The sequence below is a fragment of the Pelobates fuscus genome, chromosome 1 (genome assembly GCF_036172605.1).
Source record: "Pelobates fuscus isolate aPelFus1 chromosome 1, aPelFus1.pri, whole genome shotgun sequence".
Lineage (NCBI taxonomy): Eukaryota > Metazoa > Chordata > Amphibia > Anura > Pelobatidae > Pelobates > Pelobates fuscus.
Window position 1 is genome coordinate 190,846,258 of NC_086317.1, and position 26,287 is coordinate 190,872,544.

General features: G+C 44.0%; 1 protein-coding gene across 2 annotated transcripts in view; it reads left to right on the forward strand.

Moving 5' to 3' along the window:
- The window catches only part of PKP1 (plakophilin 1), a 448,336-nt gene that overhangs the window by 202,723 nt on the left and 219,326 nt on the right, over nucleotides 1-26,287 (forward strand). For both annotated transcript variants that reach the window (XM_063453188.1, XM_063453189.1), the window contains exons 5-6: nucleotides 11,570-11,777; nucleotides 12,142-12,319. In XM_063453188.1, the coding sequence (XP_063309258.1) occupies nucleotides 11,570-11,777; nucleotides 12,142-12,319 (386 nt within the window). The remainder of the gene's footprint in view (nucleotides 1-11,569; nucleotides 11,778-12,141; nucleotides 12,320-26,287) is intronic.

Genomic DNA, 26,287 nt, shown 5'->3' on the forward strand with positions numbered 1-26,287 from the left:
TGCAGGCGGGACACGTCCGTGCCCATCTTCCTGTTAGGAGAGTTGGATGAGCCGCGCGCGGCTCGTGCAGCCGCAGGACCGCGCGCGGCTTGAAGAGAGGACCGCGGCCGGCCCCCGGATAAGGTAAGTAACGCTACAGGTAGAACATTGGCTTAAGGATAGAGTACAACGAGTTGTAATTAATGGTAAATTTTCAGGCTGGACAAAAGTGGTAAGTGGTGTCCCTCAGGGTTCTGTTTTGGGACCACTTCTATTTAACATATTTATAAATGATCTTGAAATAGGCATTAAAAGCCATGTTATCAGTGTTTGCAGATGACACAAAACTTTGTAAAGTAAAAAAAATGTGAGCAGGATATTGCTTTGCTGCAGAGGGAATTGGATAGATTGGGGGACTGGGCACTAGAATGGCAGATGAAATTTAACGTAGAGAAATGCAAAGTTATGCACTTCGGGGTTAAGAATGCACGAGCAATTTACACCCTAAATAGTAGTGAACTAGGGATAACCACACACAAGAAGGATTTGAGAATTGTTATAGACAACAAATTAGGCAGCAATATGCAATGTCAATCGCAGTTGCTAAGGCCAGTAAGGTTTTGTCATGTATAAATAGGGGCATAAATTCTAGGGATGAAAATATAATTTTGCCTCTTTATAAATCGCCACACCTTGAATATGCTGTGCATTTTAGTTACGAAGAAAGGTTAAAAAAATGAAATCTGTTTAGTTTGGAAAAACTGCGCCTGAGAGGGGATATGATAACATTATACAAATATATTCAGGACCAGTACAAACCTTTATCTGGAAATCTATTCATAAACAGGGCTATACATAGGACACAAGGTCACACATTTAGGCTGGAAGAAAGGAGATTTCATCTAAGGCAAAGAAAAGTTTTTTTTTTTTACAGTAAGAGCAATACGGATATGGAATTCTCTGCCTGAGAAGTTGGTTTTGCCAGAGTTATTACAGATGTTTAAACTGCAATTGGATAAATACTTGCAAAAACATAACATACAGGGATATGATTTCTAATTAGTGGGGTAATAGCTGCTTGATCCAAGGAGACATCTGACTGCTATTTTGGGGTCAAGAAGGATTCTTTTCCTAGTTTGATGCAAAATTGGAAGCGTTTCAGACTAGGTTTTTTGCCTTCTTTTGGATCAACAGAAGCTTCAGAATTAATCTAAATTGTATGCTGTCTAGGAGGTGGGAGGGTCTCAGAGGGAGGGTCTGCTGCTGATTGGCTGGAATGTGTCTGCTGACTGTGAGGTACAGGGCCAAAGTTTACTCAATGATGACGAATAGGGGGCGGACCGAACATCGCATATGTTCGCCATCCGTGGCGAACGTGAACACACTATGTTCGCCAGGAACTATTCGTCTGCGATCCGTTCGGGACATCACTAGTTACTGGTTGTGGGGGGATAATGAATAATAAACACAGGTTACTGGCTATGGGAGGATAATGTATAATAAACACAGGTTACTGGCTATGGGGAGGATAATGTATAATAAACACAGGTTACTGGCTATGGGGGGATAATGTATAATAAACACAGGTTACTGGCTATGGGGGGGGGGTAATGTATAATAAACCAAGGTTACTGGCTATGGGGAGGATAATGTATAATTGTCCCTGACAATAATAAACACAGGTTACTGGCTATGGGGGGATCATGTATAATAAACACAGGTTACTGGTTGTGGGGGATAATGTATAATAAACACAGGTTACTGGCTATGGGGGGATAATGTATAATAAACACAGGTTACTGGCTATGGGAGGAATAATGTATAATAAACACAGGTTACTGGCTATGGGGGGATAATGTATAATAAACACAGGTTACTGGTTGTGGGGGGATAATGTATAATAAACACAGGTTACTGGCTATGGGAGGATAATGTATAGTAAACACAGGTTACTGGCGAACTTCCGCAAACGTTCGCGAACCAGCGAAGCGGGCGAACCGCCATAGACTTCAATGGGCAGGCGAATTTTAAAACCAACAGGGACTCTTTCTGGCCACAATAGTGATGGAAATGTTGTTTCAAGGGGACTATCACCTGGACTGTGGCATGCCGGAGGGGGATCCATGGCAAAACTCCCATGGGAAATTACACAGTTGATGCAGAGTCTGGTTTTAATCCATAAAGGTCATAAATCACCTAACATTCCTAAATCACAATGGAAATGGATTGACACCTGACATATGATATATTGACACCTTGACATATGGATTGACACCTGTCCTCAGAGCCCCTGATACACACTGACACAGAGCAGAATAGGGACTGTTCCCCCTAAATAGGGTCACTTGGCAGATATGGATTGACACCTTTCCTAAGGATCCCTGATACACACTGACACAGAGCAGAATAGGGACTATTCCCCCTACATAGGGTCACTTGGCAGATATGGATTGACACCTATCCTAAGGATCCCTGATACACACTGACACAGAGCAGAATAGGGACTGTTCCCCCTACATAGGGTCACTTGGCAGATATGGATTGACACCTCTCCTCAGAGACCCTGATACACACTGACACAGAGCAGAATAGGGACTGTTCCCCCTACATAGGGTCACTTGGCAGATATGGATTGACACCTATCCTAATGATCCCTGATACACACTGACACAGAACAGAATAGGGACTGTTCCCCCTACATAGGGTCACTTGGCAGATATGGATTGACACCTGTCCTCAGAGACCCTGATACACACTGACACAGAGCAGAATAGGGAATATTCACTAAATGCCAAACATTGTTATACAGGGGAATATTCAGTAAATAAGGATAAGGGGGAGGGGTCTAATGTCCTCCCCCCGGCCCCCACCCCTGCGCGGTGGGTGGGGGCCATAAATCACAATGGGGGGACCTACTGTCCTCCCGCCCACCCCCACCTGTGAGCGGTGAGTGGGGGCCATAAAAATAATGAGGGGGGGACCTACTGTATGATGTTGTATCGATCAGGTAGTGTAAGGGTTACGCCCGCTTCACAGTGACAGACCAAACTCCCCGTTTAACGCACCGCAAACAACCGCAAACAGTACATTTGCACAACCGCAAACTCTCTATTTGCACAAGGTTGGTTAGCCATGTCCGTTCCTTGTCCTCAATGATGTCATTGAAGGTCTCTTCCTCCACCCAGCCACAAACAACACCAAGGGTCCCCGAAAGTATGCTAATAAACTGAAAAAAGAAAAAATCTCCCAAGAAGGAGATCTAAAACTGGCATAGGAAAAGGTTAGACAACTATAATAAAGTGATACCTACAAATACTTGTGAGCATAGGTGTATAATAGAGGGAGAAAGGGAAAGCAGAGTAATGCTTCCTAATACCGTGGTTAGTACCCATTGTTAAAGTAAATTGAGTAATGGACAAAAGTCTTTATTGTATCATTTATAAATAACAAAGGGATACTATACTCATACTCATACTCATACTATACTCATTACACTAATTGTGTAATAATGGTAATACTATTACCTATTATATAATTTGGCTGGGGCAAGGAAATTCCCTCTAAATAGATGGGTATAGGCAGAGAGTATGGAGACCGGAGTGATAAAGTGTCAATAAGGTGATATAAAGTTAAATGTATCACAGACACACAGACACCCTTTCTCTTAGCTAGTTTCCAGAAATGCTGGATAGGTAGAAGGGCTATAAAGACTCAGAGAGGTCTAAGAAGAATCCTCTAAACTAGCCCTAGTCTCCTTAAACACCTTCAAGGGTGTTCTAAGCTAAAGCTCAATCTAAACGTTTAGCTAACTGTCTGATTTCCCATCACAGATGCTGGCTAGGAAATACACTGTGCAAGACAAAGAGTGGGTCCAAGTGCCCATAGTGCAGTAAAGTGTCCCTAGTGAAGTGAAAAAGAGAATAACGAGCTGGCGCCCTATCAACGGACGTGTATATGGCATCGATTTTAGGAAGCGGTAGATGAAAAAAGATGCTTGGTTGGTCCTCCTACTTCAAATTTGGGGCACTGCGCGTGCACTCTAATGTGCCACCAGATAGGAGTGGTGTGTTAAGTAGTACTATTCCTATCAGTTTAATCCCTGTTATGTGCCTTTTTTTTGGTTTGGTTTTTGAAGCCACAGTGCAGCACCAGAGGGCCGAAAAATTAGGCATGTACACATGCCTGAAAAATTAGGTATTGTTGCAGCCGCTGCTGTAGCAGCGGCCATAAAAATTGCTGTTTGTTTCCAAGGCAGAAAGTGCCCTAAAACATTGCGGCTTGAACCCTAGTTGGTGGGGGATAAGTCACGCAAGTCAACCGGCATTCAGAGCTAAAATACAGCAGCGTGTGGACCATTTTTAGCCCAAGGCAGCTCACCTCATCAGGCCTTTTTTAGTCGAATGTATCGCCCACTGTCAGTCCCTTCGGGATCCATCCCTCATTCATCTTAATAAAGGTGAGGTAATCTAGACTTTTTTGACCTAGGCGACTTCTCTTCTCAGTGACAATACCTCCTGCTGCACTGAAGGTCCTTTCTGACAGGACACTTGAAGCGGGGCAAGCCAGAAGTTCTATTGCAAATTGGGATAGCTCAGGCCACAGGTCAAGCCTGCACACCCAGTAGTCAAGGGGTTCATAGCTCCTCAGAGTGTCGATATCTGCAGTTAAGGCGAGGTAGTCTGCTACCTGTCGGTCGAGTCGTTCTCTGAGGGCTGTGGCGATGCGTAGGACTTAAAAAGCTCTGCATGTCCTCCATCAACAACACGTCTTTAAAGCGTCCGGTCCTTGCCGGCGTGGTCGTTGGAGGAGGAGGATGACTTTCACCTCTTCCCCTGTTAGATTCCCGTTGTGCTGTGACATCACCCTTATACGCTGTGTAAAGCATACTTTTTAATTTATTTTGCAAATGCTGCATCCTTTCCGACTTGTTGTAATTTGGTAACATTTCCGCCCCTTTCTGCTTATACCGTGGGTCTAGTAGCGTGGACACCCAGTACAGGTCGTTCTCTTTCAGCCTTTTTATACGAGGGTCCCTCAACAGGCATGACAGCATGAAAGACCCCATTTGCAAAAGGTTGGATGCCGAGCTACTCATTTCCCGTTCCTCCTCTTCAGTGATCTCAATGAAGGTATGTTTTTCCCCCCAGCCACGTACAACACCACGGGTACCAGATAGGTGACAACGAGCACCCTGGGATGCCTGTTGTGGTTGGTCTTCCTCCTCCTCCTCAAAGCCACATTCCACCTCTGACTCCTCTTCCTCACAATCCTCTTCCAGCGTTGCCGCAGGTCCAGCAAGCGATGCTGATAAAGCGGTTTCTGGTGGTGATGGTGACCAAAACTCTTCCTCTTCCTCTTCACGCTCATCTATGGCCTGATCCAGCACTCTTCGCAGGGCACGCTCCAGGAAGAAAACAAATGGTATGATGTCGCTGATGGTGCCTTCGGTGCGACTGACTAGGTTTGTCACCTCCTCAAAAGGACGCATGAGCCTACAGGCATTGCGCATGAGCGTCCAGTAACGTGGCAAAAAAATTCCCAGCTCCCCAGAGGCTGTCCTAGCACCCCGGTCATACAAATATTCATTAATGGCTTTTTTCTTGTTGGAGCAGGCTGTCGCAAATCAAGCGCCTCACTGGCATGTTGTTTCGCCACTGGATATCTGCAAAGTGCGCCATGGCCGTGTAGTAACGCCTGAAATGGCCACACACCTTCCTGGACTGCTTCAGGGTGTCCTGTAAGCCTGTGTACTTATGCACAAAGCGTTGTACGATCAGATTACACACATGTACCATGCACGGCACATGTGTCAACTTGCCCAACTTCAATGCCGCCAACAAATTTGTTCCGTTGTCACAAACCACTTTGCAGTTTCTGCGGAGTCAGCCACTTTTCCACCTGTGCGTTCAGGGCGGACAGGAGTGCTTGTCCGGTGTGACTCTCTGCTTTCAAGCAAGTCAAACCCAAGACGGCGTGACACTGCCATATCCGGGATGTGGAATAGTACCTGGGGAGCTGGGGCTGGGGGTGCCGTTGATGTGGAGCAAGACGCAGCTGCAGAAGAGGACTCAGCCGAGGAGGTTATGGAAGAGGATGGAGTAGGAGGAGTAGAGGAGGTGGCAGCAGGCCTGCCTGCAAGTCGTGGCGGTGTCACCAACTCCTCTGCAGAGCCACGCATTCCATGCTTGGCAGCCGTCAGCAGGTTTACCCAATGCGCAGTGTAGGTGATATACCTGCCCTGACCATGCTTTGCAGACCAGGTATCAGTGGACAGATGGACCCTTGCCCCAACACTGTGTGCCAGACATGCCATTACTTCCTATTGCACAATCGAGTACAGGTTGGGGATTGCCTTTTGTGCAAAGAAATTTCGGCCGGGTACCTTCCACTGCGGTATACCAATAGCCACAAATTTTGTGAACGCCTCAGACTCCACCAGCTTGTATGGTAAATGCTGGCGGGCTAATAGTTCAGACAAGCCAGCTGTCAGATGCTGGGCAAGAGGGTGACTTTCTGACATTGGCTTCTTAAGCTCAAAGATGTCCTTGACAGACACCTGACTGTGGGCAGATGAGCGGGAACGGCTCAAGGCGAGAGACGGAGTGGCGGATGGTTGAGAGGGGGCAAGGAGGACAGCAGTGGTTGACATGGCTGAAGATGCTGGACCAGGAGGAGGATGGCGGCTTTGAGTTTGTGTGCTGCTTGTACTCATGTGTTGATCCCATAGGCGTTTGTGATGTGCGATCATGTGCCTACGCAAAGCAGTTGTACCTAGGTGGGTGTTGGACTTCCCACGACTCAGTTTCTTTTGGCACAGGTTGCAAATGGCATTGCTGTTGTCAGAGGCAGACACACAAAAAAAATGCCACACTGCTGAGCTCTGCAATGATGGCATTCTGGTGGTGGACACAGCATGCGTTCATTGGCGTGCTGTCGGGCTGACCCCGGGTGCCGATGCATGCTGTCTGACTGTGCCATTAGCTCCTTGCGACGACCTCCCCCTGCTTCCAACTCGTCTCCTCCTCCTCCTCTCTGTCTCCCAATCTGAACTTTCGCCCTGTTCTTCTTCTTGCCGAGCGGGCACCCACGTGACATCCATGGACGCATCGTCATCATCAACCGCTTCGCTTGTATCTGACAACTCAGCAAAGGAAGCAGCAGCGGGTACAACATCATCATCATCACACCGTACCTCCATGTGTTTAATGCTGCCTGCCTGAGACATATCCCTGTTATCTACATCCTCTAGCAATAATGGTTGCGCATCACTCATTTCTTCAAACGGGTGTGTGAATAACTCCTCTGACATACCAAGTAAAGCGGCTGTGGTGCTAGTTTTGGTGGTGGCGGCAGGCGGGTGAGTGCTATCTTGAGAGGTGCCTGAAGCTAAGCTGGAGGAGGATGGTGCGTCAAGGTTCCGAGCGGAGGCTGTACAAGATTGGGTGTCCTGTGTTAGCCAGTCAACTATGTCCTCAGAACTTTTCAAGTTCAGGGTACGTGGCTTCTGAAAACTGGGCATTATTATAGGGCAAAAGGGAATCACAGCACCACGACCACGACGGCCCCTGCGGGGTGGCCTGCCTCTGCCTGTCATTTTTTTGGGGATTAGTGGTACTATGCGTGCAAGCTACTGTGAGACCAGATATGATTGGCAATGTGCACTGGAACAGTTCTGCAGAGCACACACTGTAGGCCTGAGACACCCGTTTGAAGACAAGTAACTGCTATTCAATCTATAACAGTGAAAAACAAATTTTGGTTTTAAAAGCACGCTATAGAGACACCAGATATGATTGGCAATGTGCACTGGAACAGTTCTGCAGAGCACACACTGTAGGCCTGAGACACCCGTTTGAAGACAAGTAACTGCTATTCAATCTATAACAGTGAAAAACAAATTTTGGTTTTAAAAGCACGCTATAGAGACACCAAATATGATTGGCAACTGTCAAAGCACGCTGGAACAGGTCTACAGAGCACACGCTGAAGTAGGCCTGACACCCAGATGCTTTCAGACAACTAACTGATCTTCTATTACAGTGAAAAAAATGATTTCTTTAAAATCTAAAGCTTAAGCTATTGTTAAAACAGATATGAGTGGTGGCACTGACTGTGCAAATGGGCAAGGCATCCAACCTGACACAGAAGCTGGCAGGCAGGCAACTGCTCTTCTATTACAGTGAAAACAAATTATTTATTTTAAATCTAAAGCTTAACCAATTGTTAAAACAGATATGAGTGGTGGCACTGGGCAAGTAGGCACAGTATCCAATGTGAACCTCACACAGAAGCTGGCAGGCAGGCAACTGCTCTTCTATTACAGTGGAAACAAAATTTTGGTTGTAATAGCACGCTATAGAGATACCAGATATGAGTGGCAACTGTCAAAGTACGCTGGCAGGGTTGTGCAGGGCACACCCTGAAGGAAGGCCTGACAGAGCCGCTTGAAGGACACTGACTGTCTGCTATTAGCTTACACTGGAAACCTTTTTTCTTTGTAAAAGCACGCTAAAGAGACACCAGATATGATTGGCAACTGTCAAAGCACGCTGGCACAGGTCTGCAGAGCACACGCTGAAGTAGGCCTGACACCCAGACGCTTGCATACAACTAACTGATCTTCTATTACAGTGAAAAAAAATGATTTCTTTAAAATCTAAAGCTTAAGCTATTGTTAAAACAGATATGAGTGGTGGCACTGACTGTGCAAATGGGCAAGGCATCCAACCTGACACAGAAGCTGGCAGGCAGGCAACTGCTCTTCTATTACAGTGAAAACAAATTATTTATTTTAAATCTAAAGCTTAACCAATTGTTAAAACAGATATGAGTGGTGGCACTGGGCAAGTGGGCACAGTATCCAATGTGAACCTCACACAGAAGCTGGCAGGCAGGCAACTGCTCTTCTATTACAGTGAAAAAAAAATATTTATATTAAATGTAAAGCTTAACCAATTGTTAAAACAGATATGAGTGGTGGCACTGGGCAAGTAGGCACAGTATCCAATGTGAACCTCACACAGAAGCTGGCAGGCAGGCAACTGCTCTTCTATTACAGTGGAAACAAAATTTTGGTTGTAAAAGCACGCTATAGAGACACCAGATATGAGTGGCAACTGTCAAAGTACGCTGACAGGGTTGTGCAGGGCACACGCTGAAGGAAGGCCTGACAGAGCCGCTTGAAGGACACTGACTGTCTGCTATTAGCTTACACTGGAAACCTTTTTTCTTTGTAAAAGCACGCTAAAGAGACACCAGATATGATTGGCAACTGTTTTTACTAAATTACTTCATAATTACCCTCATAACCACACTCTCCTGCGAAACCAAACTACTATTTCATACATTTAACTATCTGCTTCACACTATTGTTCCTCCTCCACCTACTAACTTGACTGCCTCAGACTTTGCTACTCACTTCACTGACAAGATCTCTACAATCAGGGAAGACATCTCTCATCTTTCTTCTTCCTCTTACAATACTTCCCCTAACCTCACTCCTTCTGCTGTTCTATGTTCATCCACACCCACTACAACGGAAGAGGTTTCTGCTCTGCTCAAGTCCTCCCGCCCCACCACCTGCTCCCTAAATTCAATTCCCTCGCATCTCATCCGTACTTTGTCTTCTTTTTCTCTACCTCTCACTAAAATTCTCAATCTCTCTCCTCTGGCATATTTCCATTGCCCTTCAAACATGCAACCATAACCCCAATTCTAAAGAAGCCCAACCTTGACCCTACCTCCACATCCAACTACCGTCCTATCTGGCTACTGCCTTTTGCATCCAAGATCCATGAAAGAGTTGTGTGTGCGAGATTGACAGACTTCATCGAGTCCAACTCTCTGCTAGACCAGCTTCAGTCTGGTTTCCGCGCTAAGCACTCTGTGGAAACGGCATTGACCAATGTATCCAATGATCTGCTCGCTGCAAAATCTCGTGGTTCAGGAAATTCCTTGAAGTCTCTTTTTGACCGACTGCACGCATGTTTTCATGCCCAAAATAGTTCCAGAGAATTAGGCTGTGTGGCCGGCTTATTTCCAATGAGTAAAGTTCACTAAGTCAGTGTCGAAGTGCCATTTGAATTGTCGAATGCCGCTCGACTCCCGTCAACGAGTCGAAGTCCTAGAGAAGGTAACTGTTCAGTGGTGTTCGTGCCATCACGTGTCCAATTTGAGTTCCATGAACTCGATGACAAAACACAGCTGAATTTGTTCGACTGAATAAAATGGCCACCGCCACATGTTCGAATGTTGAATGGTGGCCACTTTGACTACTTCGACACTGGCAGAAACAGTGCCTTAAAACCAAACAAGTCACAGGGACCGTAATCCCAAGGTAAAAGGCTGGGCATGAGTCCTCTCCAAAAACCAGTGGCGAAGTGGCTTTCGCCACAGTCTAATACTATCCTTACCTGTTGTGTCACTTTACCCTACTCCCTCTATCATGTAAGCTCATTGAGCAGGGCCCTTAACCCCTCTGTCCCTGTGTGTCCAACTTGTCTGGTTACAACTACATGTTTGTTCGTCCACGCACTGTAAAGCGCTGCATAATTTGTTGGTGCTCTATAAATAATAACATAATAATAATATGTCATGGGAGTCCCCCATGGTCAGAACAGTAGGTGAGACCTCCAGAGAGGCTGGCGCCTGGGTCATTAAGGGCAGCTGCAGCCTATGTCCCTTTGAGCTCTTGGGGTAAGTGGAGTCGGCTTTTGCGATGGTCTCCCCATCTCATTGGCAGTGGGCAGTCTGTCTTGTCTGCCTGATATCCCCTGCCTGTTTGCGGGTCCTCTGCCCATGCGGTAGGCCTTAGGAACTCGGTTGAAGTATTTTGCCATTGGGGTGAGGAAAAAGGCATCAGTGTGTGCAGCAGGGTGCTCTGAAGTCCTATCTGCCCGTTCCAATGTCGCCAATGTCTTGATGGAGCTGTTATCTTGTGCATTAAGCATCTTAATAGCTCAGAACTGTGTGAAATGGCATCCACTCAGGTGCGCTGGCAAGCCCTGCCCTCATAAACAAAGTAATTTAACTCCTAAGTGTCAGAGAATTGAGCAGTAAAAAAGCAGGGGCATGAATCTATACACCAAAACTGCTTTGTTAAAGGGACTCTATAGGAACCCAGACCAGCTCATTGTAGTTTTTTGGGTGCACTGTCCCAGGTCCCTTAACCCTGAGCAGGTAATTATTGCAGGTAACTGCAATAATTACCTGCTAGGGTTAACTCTATCTCTAGTGGTTGTCTACCAGGCAGCCACTAGAGGGACTTCTGGGCTGTTAGGTGCCCGACTGACTGTTAGGCGCACGACTGGACATCCTTACACTATGAACGGGGACATCCAGCATCATCCAAAACCCCAGAAGAAAGCATTGAATAATGCTTTCCTATGGGACTGTCCTAATTCGAGCGTGGCCATTGCTGCGCATGCACGTTAGGCCTCTACCGCTGGCGAGAGAGGAGAGAAGGCAGACCTGAGCCACCACTGAGGGTTTTAAACCTCATCTGCACCACGAGTGGGGCCGGGGGTGGAGGGTGTTGAAGTGATATAATAATCAGTTTCTTGCTGTTACCATCTCTCTCTTTCTTTCACAGGTGTACCAGAGTAATGGCATCACAAAGCTTATTAGCCTTCTCCAGAGTCCAAATCAGAATGTGCAATTGGCAGGAGCTGGAGCCTTGAGGAATATTGTTTTTAAGAATACCCCAAATAAAATTGAAACAAGTCGTCAAGGAGGAGTGAAGGAAAGTGTCAGCCTACTAAGAAGGACCCCTAATTATGATATACAGAAGCAACTGACAGGTACGTGCCACAGTAGATAACATTTAAATAAAGATAACTATAATATAAACAATATATTGCTGAGGACACAGGACTTTAATGCAAAGTATAAATGTAATCCTGCAAGTATAGTTTGGGATTAATAGAAGAGTTTATAAATACAGATTTGTGTAATACTCTGAATTAATTGATGTGGTGTCATAAACTGATTCATGGACAATGTTAGGGTTTTAAGGTGGGAAGTGAGTGGGCCGAATTCAGTATATCTAGGAAGTGCCATACAAACACCTCTTGAGCGTAAACCCCTGGTCTTTTTGACACCCAGCAACACCATGGAGTATATTGTTAATAGACAGTAATTTTTCAATGTAAATATGTTCCACAGGCCTACTCTGGAATCTGTCCTCCACAGACCAGCTGAAAGAGGAACTTGTTAGGGAAGCCCTTCCTGTTCTAAATGACTGTGTAGTTATCCCATTTTCTGGATGGTCAGATAATCCTACATCTGGTCAAAAGAGTGTGCTAGACCCTGAGGTATTCTTCAATGCCACTGGATGTTTAAGGTGAGATACCATAATAACTTAATTCCTGTGTTTAGAGCATGACTTCTTATTGATACCTACAGCTCATTTTTTCATTTTATTCCTTTCTTCATACGAATTGGTAGACTGAACAACTCAAACAAGGCAGAAATTGACGACTAAAATCCAATTTTAACTTATTTTTGAGTAAAAGTCAGTTCATCCAATCCTTTAGATTTGCTCAAAATATTGCATACCTGCCAACACTAAAACCAGGACTGAGGTGATCAGATATTCAATGTTGGAAAAGTTCATGTCATCCCAGTACACGTTTGTCAGGTTGACAGGAAAGGCACTGGAATTTACTTGTTTTTATGGACTTTTCTATAATTTACTGACTCTGAGGTTGACAAATAATGGGACAGACAAATACCCTGGAAATGTATATACATAATGTTTAACTTTGCAATAAAAAAATGGTTTTGTGCACACAAATCCCTTTGGGGACCCAGACAGCAGAGCCAGCACTACCATCTATTTTAAGCATTCCTACAGTTGCACAGTCCAGTGGGGAGATCTATAGACCTCCTTGACCCATCCTTCGCTGTTTTCAGAGCAGGTCTGCACCTCCGTCTGGATGCAGATTGCTGCCAAAGTTCCCTCCCATTCGGAGACCAGAAAAAAGCAATCAAAGGGATGTAACTCAGAAAAAAAAGATAAAAGTTAAGATTCAAATGTAGTTTTTTTTTCCACGTTTGTAACATATGTTAAAAGGCCTGAACTTGTGGAGGCCTGAATTTGTGGGAGGAGTAAGTCCCCTACTTAAACTCCCAGCCCCTACTCACCTCTGCCTTTCAGCTGATTGTTTTGTCCCCATAGCAACAAGCACTTCCTGTCCAGCTTCCCTCCAGAATTTTTTCCTGTTTCCAGCAGTCAGACGTCCTGACCAGTCCTCTGTCCGTTTGAGGCCTTCCACTCGGTTCCCGGTCAAGGTACCCGGTTTCCGGTCACGAGACCGGCACGTTCACGTAAGTTAGGCGTAGGAAATAGCGCCCCGCTATTTCCCGCCGTTCGGGCCTAAAAACGTAGGGGTAGGCTCCCTCTATCATATTCGTACAAATACACGCTTTTTTAACCGATTTCAGTGTTCACGCCAAAACAGACGAACGCTCGGCACTTTATCACTGCTTTTACATATTCGTACGGAAACTACCTAATCTATTATTATTTATATACACAGTAATATTATTACGGGCATTCTCTTATTTCCGTTTGGTCACCCAGGACCAATCTATTTTGTACGATTAAAACACAAACACCTTGCTCTAAATCCATATTCGGCTAGTTCTTATTCAAATAGGCTACAGTATGCACTAAGTTCTATTTCACGAATTCTACTTTTCTTTATGTATATTCCCTGTTCGGTCATATTGCTACTGATACCTTTTTTTGTCAGTTTGGGGATATAATTAGCTTGTTTAAAAATCTGCCTTGTGATTTTCTTTCTATGTTAACCAGTTAATTTGTTTTACTACTTTTTAAAATATCCACGTCTATCATAAACGTACAGTTTCTATACACTGTGGCAGGATGGCCAGGCTCTTCACAAACTTCAAATGCAACAGTCAGGATAAAATAGTACTGCAGTTTATTGTCACTTTCCACAATATATACAAGGTTGTGCTCTCCCACAAAATAAAACAAAAAGAAAATAAATCCTACTCCAACTTGGAGACTTACTAAACAGTATTACTAACTATCCAACTGGCCAGCTAATCTAGTTCCCAGTTTTAAACAAAATGAAATACAGCACTTTAAGCAGGTTTCACACAGTACCTTTGTCTCAGGCTTAACTGCCTCCTCTCTCCCAGCTGTTAGACTCTCTGTCTTCAGAGGCTAACCTTTTAAAACCCTAGTGCTGGTTAATTACATTCACCTGGTATATAACATTCAAGGGGTGACTCCCACCAATTAACCCCATCATGCTGGGAATAGAGAACACTCCAATCTATTACTAACAGAAAGCCTCTCTGACCTTGCCACAACACATATTTACCTATTAAACACTTTATTTTGTCACATATACTAATAAATACTGTTTATAAACACAATATCTGGCACATAAACGTCTGTACTATTCATTTTCCATATAATCACGCTGTCACATATTTTTGGCTTTACAGACTGCATCGGTTTCTCGCTTTTTCTGCGCTAAAGTTGTTTATTTCAAGGTCTTTTATTACAGGAACAGGTATTGTATTTTATCACTTTGCATTATAAAGCCATAGGCCTAAAATGTTTACATATTGGGTTTTATTACTTACCTCCACACCTGTCGTTAACTATGGAATTTTTCTTCGGTTAACCCTTAGCTCCAGTATTATTCTAGGCTTCCCCCGGTTCTACACAGTAAAACCGTTTCGCATAACGTAATTTCTTTATGTCAAACCAAGGTATAGTTCACAACTCGTTTGTTACTACACCTCATATAAAACCTATCACGGTCTCAAGTTCATTACTACTTTTCCACAGGCTTACGCCCACGGTACGTTAATTCTTTACTATTATTTCTACTCAGACATACGATCATACAGCCATCAGGCTCCGGTAAACACCAAAACCTGACCCGGTACTCAGCCATACCTTCAGGTACTTACGTCTATACCCAAATACGTCCAATCGTCACCCCAAGGCCTCATCCAGCCTTCTCACGAATATCTATTTCAGCCCAGTCACACACTTAAACCTTCCAGATCCCTCAATGCAGGATCTCACGTTGCGCCCCTAACAAACAACCTACTCCCAATTCAAATCATACGCCACCACGATACGCATAAATACGTCAACATCTGTCTTAAAGCCTCAGGACTCTTCCTCAAGGACAGCATAAGACGAGACTTACCACACTTATTACCACCAGAAGGTTCCAGATACCATTCGCAAGAAGTCAAGGTTAGTATCTACACAACATTCCAGTCCTCTCACCTTATCCTTAAATATACAATCGAACTGGCTACAGGGTATAGGCTAATGCCTTAGCGCACCCTATCAGAAATCCCGTCCCAACGAGGCCTTCCATCCCCCCCCACCTCAACACGGAGGTACGGCCCCACGCCCAAATCATAGTTACAAGCCTCGCATGCCCTACTACAGGGCGCTAGTCAGGGCCTCACCTGTCACGGCCACACGTTTTGATTTCTCTCTACTGTCACCGAGAGGCCAACATCCCGCCACCACGTCTGTGGCAACTACGTCATAAGCCAAATCATAGGTAGAGCCTCTCACCGCCACTTGGCATTAGCAGGGCCTCACCTATCCAAACATTCAACAGTTACGTTTTTCGCTTTGGCATCTAGCATTACAGTCCAGTTCTTCCATATACACCACCCCACATACCCCGCCTACTTACCTTACGCCCCTTCTAATATATCTTTCACATAATCATTCCTTTTAGAATGTCCCAAGAACCTATTCCAACCAAAGAATTGACAGAAGAAACTCCATTCACGCCTACCAGACCCGGGTCTCCAGGCGAATCACTCACTCTTTCAATCCCCACGTCCTTGAGAGCATGGACTATTCCCAAAATTACGGCCGAGCTTAGGCTCAGGGGAATCCCCTTTCCGGCCACAGCTAGGAAGGCTGAACTTTATAGGCTACTTACTCACCAAGCCCCCGAGCCCAGGCCAGGGACTAGCTCTCAAGGACAACCACCAAGCAACAGCACGGCCACCCAGGATACCCTGGCAGAGATCTTGGCCAATCTACAGACCCTCAATAGCAGGCTATCTAAGGTGGAAAGCGCCATCTCCTCCCCAGGTACTACCACGGTAGTCCCAGTCGCTTTCAAGGCTGTACCTACTATACCAACATGCCCTCCTATACTCCCCCCTCCAGCACCGGGCACAGCCATTACACCATTTGAGTCACCAGCACACTCCGTCCCTGACTCTATCAGGAAAGATATCCTAGACGGGAAGGATGTGTGTCTGGTGTCCTTGCTCATAGCCTCACAGGATGTACTTGAGAACAAGGCATTCAATTACGGTGATATCTCTGTGGTGCTCAAGACAAGGGATCCCAGGCTTAATCATCTGGTGGATTATCTCACCACAGGGTTCACTAAAGGGTTTCTCACGGGTATTGTAGCCATTCCCCCAGGTACACTAGAATGCCCTAATCTCCAGTCAGCACGTTTAGACCCAGTCTCCATAGACACTCTCATTGCCTCTGAAATCACCAACGGTTTCATGATCGGCCCCTTCACCTCTTCACCATTCTCCTCCTGGTGCACTAACCCCATTGGTATTGCTATTCACAAATATTCCAAAAAAACAAACAAAAAAAAAAACAACAAAAAAACAAAAAAAAACGTCTAATTATTGATTTATCGGCACCGCACTCATTCCAGCAGACGAATTCTCACTTCAGTACGTAACCATCGACGACGCCATACAGTCCATCATATCATCTGGTAATCGACCCTGGCTTAGCAAAACGGACATCACAAACGTTTAAATTACTACCCATGCACCCCTCACTCTGGCACTTACACGGTGTTAAATGGCGAGGGAAATATTACTTCTCTACACGACTCACTTTCGGTTCTCGAAGCAGCCCCAAACTGTTCGACATTTTCGCAGAGTCACTATGCTGGCTGCTTCTGAACGTCACCAGGTGTCACTCCGTTATCCACTACCTTGACGACTTTTTACTAATAGAGCCAGGGTCACCTTCACCCACAGCAATCAGAAGCACTACTGCACTATTTTCCACACTTGGAGTCCCTTTGTCCACAGCCAAAACTATAGGCCCCACAACTAAATTGACCTTTTTGGGGATAGAACTGGACTCGGTTAACCTCAGAGCTAGCCTCCCCCACGACAAACTGTCACGTTTGAGAGGGGAGATGACTTGTTCCTGCGGAATGATGTTTGCACTAGAAAATAACTTCAGTCCCTTCTCGGATCCCTGAACTTTGCAATGCGCATCATTCCGCAGGGAAGGTCTTTCATATCCAGACTCCTTTGCCTGCTGCACGGAGTTCCGGACTCTGGCACAGTTTCTTTGGACCCCCACGCCAAGGCTGACTTAGCTATGTGGGGGACGTTTTTGAAGGACTGGAATGGAATCTCCATGTTTATTCCCCCTCTCTCCACCTCTTCACCCATCATCCACACAGACGCAGCAGCCAATACCGGTTTTGCAGCCATTTTTGGGAACCACTGGTTCAGGGGCCATTGGCCCACTGATTCGGATGCCTTGCCAGGATTCAGAGAGACCTCAGCACTATTTGAAATTTATCCCATTGTGGCGGCCGCACACACCTGGGGTCATCTCTGGTCTGGCAAGGCAGTCAAATGCTACTCTGATAACTCGGCAGCTTGCGAAATCGTGAACAAAGGGCGATCATCTTCCCTGACCATCATGCGGCTGATTCGCAAGCTGACCTGGTTGGCAGCATCCGGCCAGTTTCACTTAGTTTGTTTTCACATCCCGGGTATTCACAACACGGCCGCTGACGCTCTTTCTCGTTGTCAATTTCAGGCATTTTCTCAGGCACTGCCAACGGCTCACCTACAACCATCAGGACACCACGGTTCCACGATCTAATCCTGGATTAAGCACACTCTTGAACCGCGCTAGAGCTCTCACTCACCAAGCATTATCACCAAACACGGCTATCACTTACAATAGGGCTCTTAATATATTTAATAAATTCACAGCAGAGTTCGGTTTACAAGGTGACTTCTCTATTCAAACCATGGTGGCTTTTGCCTCTTTTTTCCACCTACACCTTAAACTATCTCACAACACCATTAAACTATATCTCACGGGGGTCCAGCACCACAGCCTCACCTTTTTTTCCTAACAACACACCTTTCCTGTCTTCATACCCCGTCAAAAAGGTTTTGAAAGGAATATCAAAGGTTTCACCTCCACTCTCTACCATTAGATTACCTATAGATGGGCCTATCTTCAGGTCACTTAGCAATCTCCTTGACACAGCCCCATTCGACATCGGCACAAATACGGTGATCAAATCTGCTTTATATCTCGCTTTCTACGGTTTTCTCAGACCTAGAGAGTTCACCGTAATTTGTCAAGGAGATACGAAGCTAAGACTTAAAATATCACACCTCACTAAGATCACTACCAACTTTCGATCCCTACAACTAAAACCAACCGGTCACTACACCCTACTATAATTCCTCTCTTCCCTACTGATAATGCCTGGTGTCCGGTAAAAGTACTAGACCACCTACGGTCAACTCTGCACGGTCACCTACTGGACTCTCCGCTCTTAACACTACAAGGGCACCCGTTAACCACAGCAAAATTGATGGTTCATATCAGAATTCTGTTATCTAAGCTCGGACACAACCCGATTGCATTCTCTAGGCACTCCTTCCGTATAGGAGCAGCCTCTAGCACTAACACACCAGTCCATATCATCAAGAGACTGGGGCGGTGGAAATCCTCCATATATACTGCATATATTCCACAGCCGGAGAAAGAGCTTCGCCAAGCTTTCAGCAACTTGGTTTTGTAAAAAATGCAATAAAGTGTGTATTTCTCGAATTTATCTTTTTGCCCTCTTTTATTTACAGGCCCACTCGTACGTTGGTTTCGGCACACCACAACCAACTTTGCTCACAGTTACTATCCATTACGTATTTAAATTCCGAGCACAAGTTAAAAGGCCTGAACTTGTGGAGGCCTGAATTGTGGGAGGAGTAAGTCCCCTACTTAAACTCCTAGCCCCTACTCACCTCTGCCCTGTTATAATTACATTCTCCTTGGTGGGCCCTCTTTTATTTACAGGCCCACTCGTACGTTGGTTTCGGCACACCACAACCAACTTTGCTCACAGTTACTATCCATTACGTATTTAAATTCCGAGCACAAGTTAAAAGGCCTGAACTTGTGGAGGCCTGAATTGTGGGAGGAGTAAGTCCCCTACTTAAACTCCTAGCCCCTACTCACCTCTGCCCTGTTATAATTACATTCTCCTTGGTGGGCCCTCTTTTATTTACAGGCCCACTCGTACGTTGGTTTCGGCACACCACAACCAACTTTGCTCACAGTTACTATCCATTACGTATTTAAATTCCGAGCACAAGTTAAAAGGCCTGAACTTGTGGAGGCCTGAATTGTGGGAGGAGTAAGTCCCCTACTTAAACTCCTAGCCCCTACTCACCTCTGCCCTGTTATAATTACCACTCGTACGTTGGTTTCGGCACACCACAACCAACTTTGCTCACAGTTACTATCCATTACGTATTTAAATTCCGAGCACAAATATATATATATATATATATATATATATATATATATATATATAATCGCTGCACAATACAGCAAGTATTAAGTACTCTGAGTGATCTAATACCAACTAATGGATCCCTGAAAGGGTGTACTTGAAACATGGAAGCATAAATTGGTTTATTGTTTAATGGTTTTCAATATGATACATATGAGATATGTGTTGGTGGAGGTTTATTTATCTTAAACCAAACTCTTTGATATATGGCAGTACAGCAGAGCTTGATGTTTGTTGAGCTAAGCTAGTAACCTTGGTTAGATCCTAATATATAAATGATTATATCCCAGTTCAAGCATTTTAGCTGTTTTTATAGGCAAAATGAACTGTCAGCTCTCCTGCTAAATGAACTGACAATATCAATTAATTTGAAGCCTGTTTTATCAAAGAATATGTGGGTTTTTTCTAGGGGTTCATATCTGCTGAAAAAAACAGATGGTTTTTTATCCTTGTTATATTGCTTAGACATTGTGCTATATTAACTAACTGGAGTCTTCAACAGAATTATATATCATATTATATGTCACTAATGCATTAAGTAAGACTGCTAACAGGTTGCGCTGAACAGAAGTGATGTAGGACGCAGAGGGAGGAGCTCAGGGTGATGGACCGGTGTTCTATCAAATTCCCCTACCTCGTGAAAATCCCCTACCCTCGTCACTTTCGGTGAGGGAAATCAGCTGGATCCTGTACTGCACATGCATGCTAGCACTCCTGCTACTCCTCTACAGCAAGGTCCTGGAAGGTAAGTAAAGCTAGTTTTACACTTTCATTATAGTTAGTGCATTCACTAAGCTTAGGCACATGGGACATTCAGGGTTAAGTGAGGGTTCAAATTAGGGATAGGTAAGTTATTCTAACCTCTCTCACACTCTATTATTACCCTAACCCTTGGGGTAAGGGTTAAAATAAAGTGTGAAAAATAACCATTTATAGATATTCCCCTAGTGTGAAATATCACTAAATATAAACAAGTCGCTAATCCTAACCCTAATTTGAACCTTAACATTAACCCTTAATGTCCCATGTCCTAAGCTTAGTGAATGCACTAACTATAATGAAAGTGTAAAACTAGCTTTACTTACATCCCAGGACCTTGCTGTGGAGGAGTATCAAGGAGTGCTAGCACGCATGTGCAGCACAGGATCCAGCTGATTTCCCTCACCAGAAGTGACGAGGGTAGGGGATTTTCACGGGTAGGGAAATTTGAGGAAAAAAAATAAAAGACAAAAAGGGAGAGAGGGGAAAAAACGGGAAGGGGAACGGAAAAGAAAGGAGGAAAAAAAGGAGGAGAAAATAGAATAAATTTGAAAAAAAGGAAAGAAACATTTTTGATTTTTTTTTCAATATCTCATTTACGTATTTAAAGGAACTAAATCACCTTCCTTACAATTAGTCTTGGATGAAAAGATTATACTTCTAATCCATTGCTACTCAAAGGAGTCTCTTATAAGAGAACAACATATTTTCAAACCTTTCCCTATTAAAAAACCTTATAAAACAAGGCAGGCGGAGTCTAGCAACAGTGTAAAGCAGACCTGTGGTGCCTGGACTCCCAAATCCGGGGCTGATTTTTGGCCATTTTCCCAAGCTATTAAGCAGCTACACCCTACATCACAAGTTGGGGGTACACCTCTGTGTACATCGACACCTCATTTAAGGCGGAATCTTGCCAGAGACCTGAGGTGCCCTGATGTGGCATACTATAGAAGGAACTGAGGAGAGGCAGCCAATCTCCCTCGACTCCTGTCCTGTAACCTGTCGAGGATGCTCTCCTACCCCCCTTTGGCCAAAAGCCACCCAAGGCATTGCCTCACCTCATCACCCATGTGTGCGGAGGATCCCACGCCACCGCTGGCTTACACCAACCAGATCCCCCACATACCTCGGCCAGGGAGCCAGCCAGAGTCTGCAAACTCATGATGCAGGCCCTCACACGGACCTGGGGCCGGAAAAGTGCCATGTTCTGGCGTGGATATGCCGATCATCACCTGAACTCTGAGCTTCCCAACACTGGGAGTCGGCTGACTTTACCAACAGGCATACTGTTTTCTATCTGAATCATCACTGATTGAAGTAGACGTGTTCTAAGTTACTTACCTACTTATTTCCCATAGCAATTTGATTTCTTATCTTTTAATTTTGTTTTTAATAGCCCACTCAGTCCCAGTGGCCTTATTACTGTCCTGTCTTATAGCATGTTTGACCTGCACTTATTATAAGCATAACAAAACATGAGATGTATCCTGCTATACCAGTTGCACATTTTACATGTTTTATGATGCATTCTGTACTTGCCTACCATGTGCTGGTATTCCTTGTCAATTAGCAATGCCTTTACTCACTCCTACCAATGACCTGCGTTTACATGTTATCGTTCTTACTTTCTTTTATTTCATTATAAAATAGGCTAATTTATGTCTGTCCTGACCTGCTACCGCATTACCATATTGAACCAGCTCTGCATTATTGTGGATATCTGTATTTGATCCTGAACAATTATATTTGTTTGTCTAGTCCTGTCACAATGATACCGTTGCAAATCAAGTTACTGATATGCCTCAATAAAAACAAAGATTAAAAAAAAAAAACCCTCATAAAACAAGGAAATGATCCTCGCATGGCTATTTTGAGCCATGCAAAAAAGGCATCTATCTGTAAAACACTTATACTCTGAATATATCCCTGTTTAGAAAATAATCTTATATTCTTAAACTCAAATGGAATGTTTCCCAAAAATCATCACATCTTATATGCTCTTTTCATAAAGAACATCCTATAAAATAATATCTTAAATTGATATTCTTGAAAACAAGAGAAATCTCAATTTATCTTTCCTGGTAAAATATTTTATAAATAAAATATTTTATAAATAAATAAATTGGGAGAAACTATTCTTCAAATAGCTAAAAAAAAAAAAAAGGAGAAAATAGACTCAATAATAAAACTCAAAAGAATAAAGATGAAAAACTGGAAAAAAAAAAAAACTAAAGAAATTAGCTTGTATATTCTCACCAGTGACCACCAAATCATCATTACTGGATTCCACTCAAACTCTAACTAATATATCAATTGTTGTTGGAGACACAGAAAATCATATCTAGACGCCTCAAGAGATTTAGATTCACATATCACTACAATGGATTTATAAAAAAAAAGTACCGTATATACTCGAGTAAAAGCCGAGTTTTTCAGCACATTTTTTGTGCTGAAAACCACCAACTCGGCTTATACTCGAGTCAATGTCTGTATTATGGCAATTTATATTGCCATAATACAGACTGGGGGCTGGCAGAGCTGTTACTTACCTCTCCTGCAGCTCCTGTCAGCTCCCTTCTCCTCCGCGCCGGTCCGTTCAGCACCTCGGTCAGCTCCCAGTGTAAGTCTCGCGAGAGCCGCGGGGTCATAGTGCGGCTCTCGCGAGACTTACAGTGTGAGCTGACAGAAAATCTGCACGGACCGGCGCGGAGGAGAAGGGAGCTGACAGGAGCTGCAGGAGAGGTAAGTAACAGCTCTGCCAGCCCCCTCCCCCCACTAAACTGCCAATGCCACTGGACCACCAGGGAAGGAGAGCCCCCCCTCCCTGCCATGTATCAAGCAGGGAGGGGGGACGAAAAACATAAATATTAATAAAATAAAATAATATTTATAAAATAAAAATAATAATAAAAAATATTAAAATAATAATTTAAAAATAAATAATAATAGAACAAAAAAAATGATTTAAATAATAATTAATAAAAACAATAATCAAAATGCCCACCCCCCACCAACACATATACAAACACACACTGCATCACACACACTCACACTTCATTCATACACACACACTGCATTCATACACACACACTGCACTCATACACACACACTGCACTCATACACACACACTGCATTCATACACACGCACTCACACACACACTGCACTCATACACACACACTGCATTCATACACACACTGCATTCATACACACACTGCACTCATACACATACTGCACTCATACACACACACTGCACTCATACACACACACTGCACACATACACACACACTGCACACATACGCACACACTGCATTCATACGCACACACTGCATTCATTATATACACACACTGTAAATAAATATTAAATTAACAATTTTTTTAGGATCTAATTTTATTTAGAAATTTACCAGTAGCTGCTGCATTTCCCACCCTAGTCTTATACTCGAGTCAATAAGTTTTCCCAATTTTTGGGGGTAAAATTAGGGGCCTCGGCTTATATTCGGGTCGGCTTATACTCGAGTATATACGGTACTTGGAACAACAATGTCCTGGCTAATCATGGCAGCATATACACATGAGTTAGCTCCACTCCTCACAGCCGATAGGACAGGAAAAACAAGGGGATTTAAAGGGAGGCTCCATTCCTATGGTCCTTAGTCTTTTTTCCTGTCCTACAGCCCTTAGGGTGTGAGCAATTTGCGCCCTTTACTTATGGACATATGTTTTTTCTCTTCATTGCTTTATTTGTTTTTGTTATTTTAAAGTGCCTGTGGTACATTATGCAGTTGTGCTTTTATACTGTGATGCATTTAAGCTGTGATGTCTTTAAACTGGTGCATTATACAACTGTGCCTTATGCTGTAATATCTTTAAACTGTGGTGCATTATGCAGTTGTGCTTTTATAATGTGAGGCATTTAAAAATTGATGCATTTAATCTGTGTTGCATCTAAAACTGTGTTGCTTTGAAGCTGTGGGGCATTATGCAGCTGTTCCTTATGCTGTAATGTCTTTATACTATGATGCCTTTAAACTGTGGTACATTATGCAGCTGTGCCTTAGACTGTAATGTCTTTTAACCTATGAGGCCTTTCTACTGTGGTGCCTTTAAACTTTGACATTTGCACCTTGTTGCCTTTTAACCACATTGCAGGCACTCTTACATTGTCTTATGCTTCCCCCTTGGTCCCGGTGATTTATCACCGTTCCCTGGGTGTTCAGGGGCCATGTATGCTGCAGACTGAGCTCTCTCCCTGGTCTCTAAACAGCAAACACACTTGGAAAAGTGTGCAGTTTGTTCCTTAAAGGTCCCAATACAGATGACTTGCATTGTGGGAATACAAGTTGCGGCAGCCATCTTGGATAAGGGCAATTGCCAGAAAGTACCTAAAATGAAGGGAAAAATACAGTAAACATCCTAAGGTGTTTCACTTGTGCTAGTAGCTGGCACAGATCGACCACGTCCTCTCCTTGCAACAGGAGCTCCACCAACACCAGCAGCACCATGACCAGGGCCACGTCCCTTATTTGACGCTCTCCTCATTCTTTGCGTTCACCACCCACCAAACTAACAGATGTTTTATGTCAGGCGACAATGTAACCGCCAATAGGCAACAACTTTAAAAAAAAAAAAAATGTTTAGTTTATCTGACTGCAAGAAATGCACCGCAGGCCGCAAATGTACTATTTGGCACCAAAACAATTAGAATTTTTACAATTGCGCTGTAAGCGCAGTATTTTATGCTTCTATTTGACTCTCAGATATGAAGAGCATGCCCCAAATTAACTATTTAGCAGATTAGCACCCAGAAAATAAGAATGTTTCAAACTGCGCTGTAACCGCACTTATTGATGCTTCTATTTGACTCTCAGATATGAAGTGCACCCCACTAATGTGCTATTTAGCAGTTTAGCAGCAAAACAATTAGAATGTTTACAACTGCACTGTAACCGCACTATTTGATGCGTCTATTTGACTCTCAGATATGAAGAGCATGCCCAAAATGTACTATTAAGCAGATTAGCTCCCAGAAAATAAGGATTTTTACAACTGCGCTGTAAGCGCATTATTTGACGCTTCTATTTGACTCACAGATATGAAGTGCACCCCACTAATGTACTAGTTTGCAGAATTCTTTCCTAATCTGTCCCTAACAGCTGCAGCATCCTCTCCCTACACTAATAAGAGCTCATGTGCGTGCGGCGCTACGCAACTCCAGCTTATATATAGAGGCTGGGTCACATGCTGCACTGGCCAATCACAGCCATGCCATTGGTAGGCATGGCTGTGATGGCTTCTAAGGGCACACGAGTCAAACGCTTGTTGATTGACTGCCCTGCAGCCTTTCAAAACGTGCCATTAAATCGCCGAACACCGAACTCCAAACCAAACATACAGTGATATGTTCGTGTTCGGGTCCGTGGTCCAAAAAACATAATGTTCGGTACGAACCAGAACTTTACAGTCCAGGTTCGCTCAACTCTATCCAGAACACTATCTAGATGATCTACTTCTGGTAGCCTCAGACCCACAGAAGGCAGGCACACAGAGGAATATAGTTATTTCAGAACTCCTGCTTGATGAATATTTTTCCCTATCTAAGGAACAGTTCCACAGATTTTGGAAGTTTTCTCTTCCAGTTTCTTCATTTTTGCTTGGTGACAGCAAGAAAGTATATGCAACTACTAGTAATCCTGGTATCCACCATTAGACTTGTCAGATGGGCCCAATGGCATATCTGGATTCCTCAAAGGTCCTTCCTATCTTGGTTTAACAAGAGAAAGATTAATTGGTGCCAGCCACTGACGATGTCCCCATCAGTGGAGTTACACCTTACCTGGTAGCTGAACAGAGAGAATATATCTCTGGGTTGCCAGTGAACAGAACCTCATTGGTGAATTATAAGCTCGGATTCCAGTTTTCAAAGATT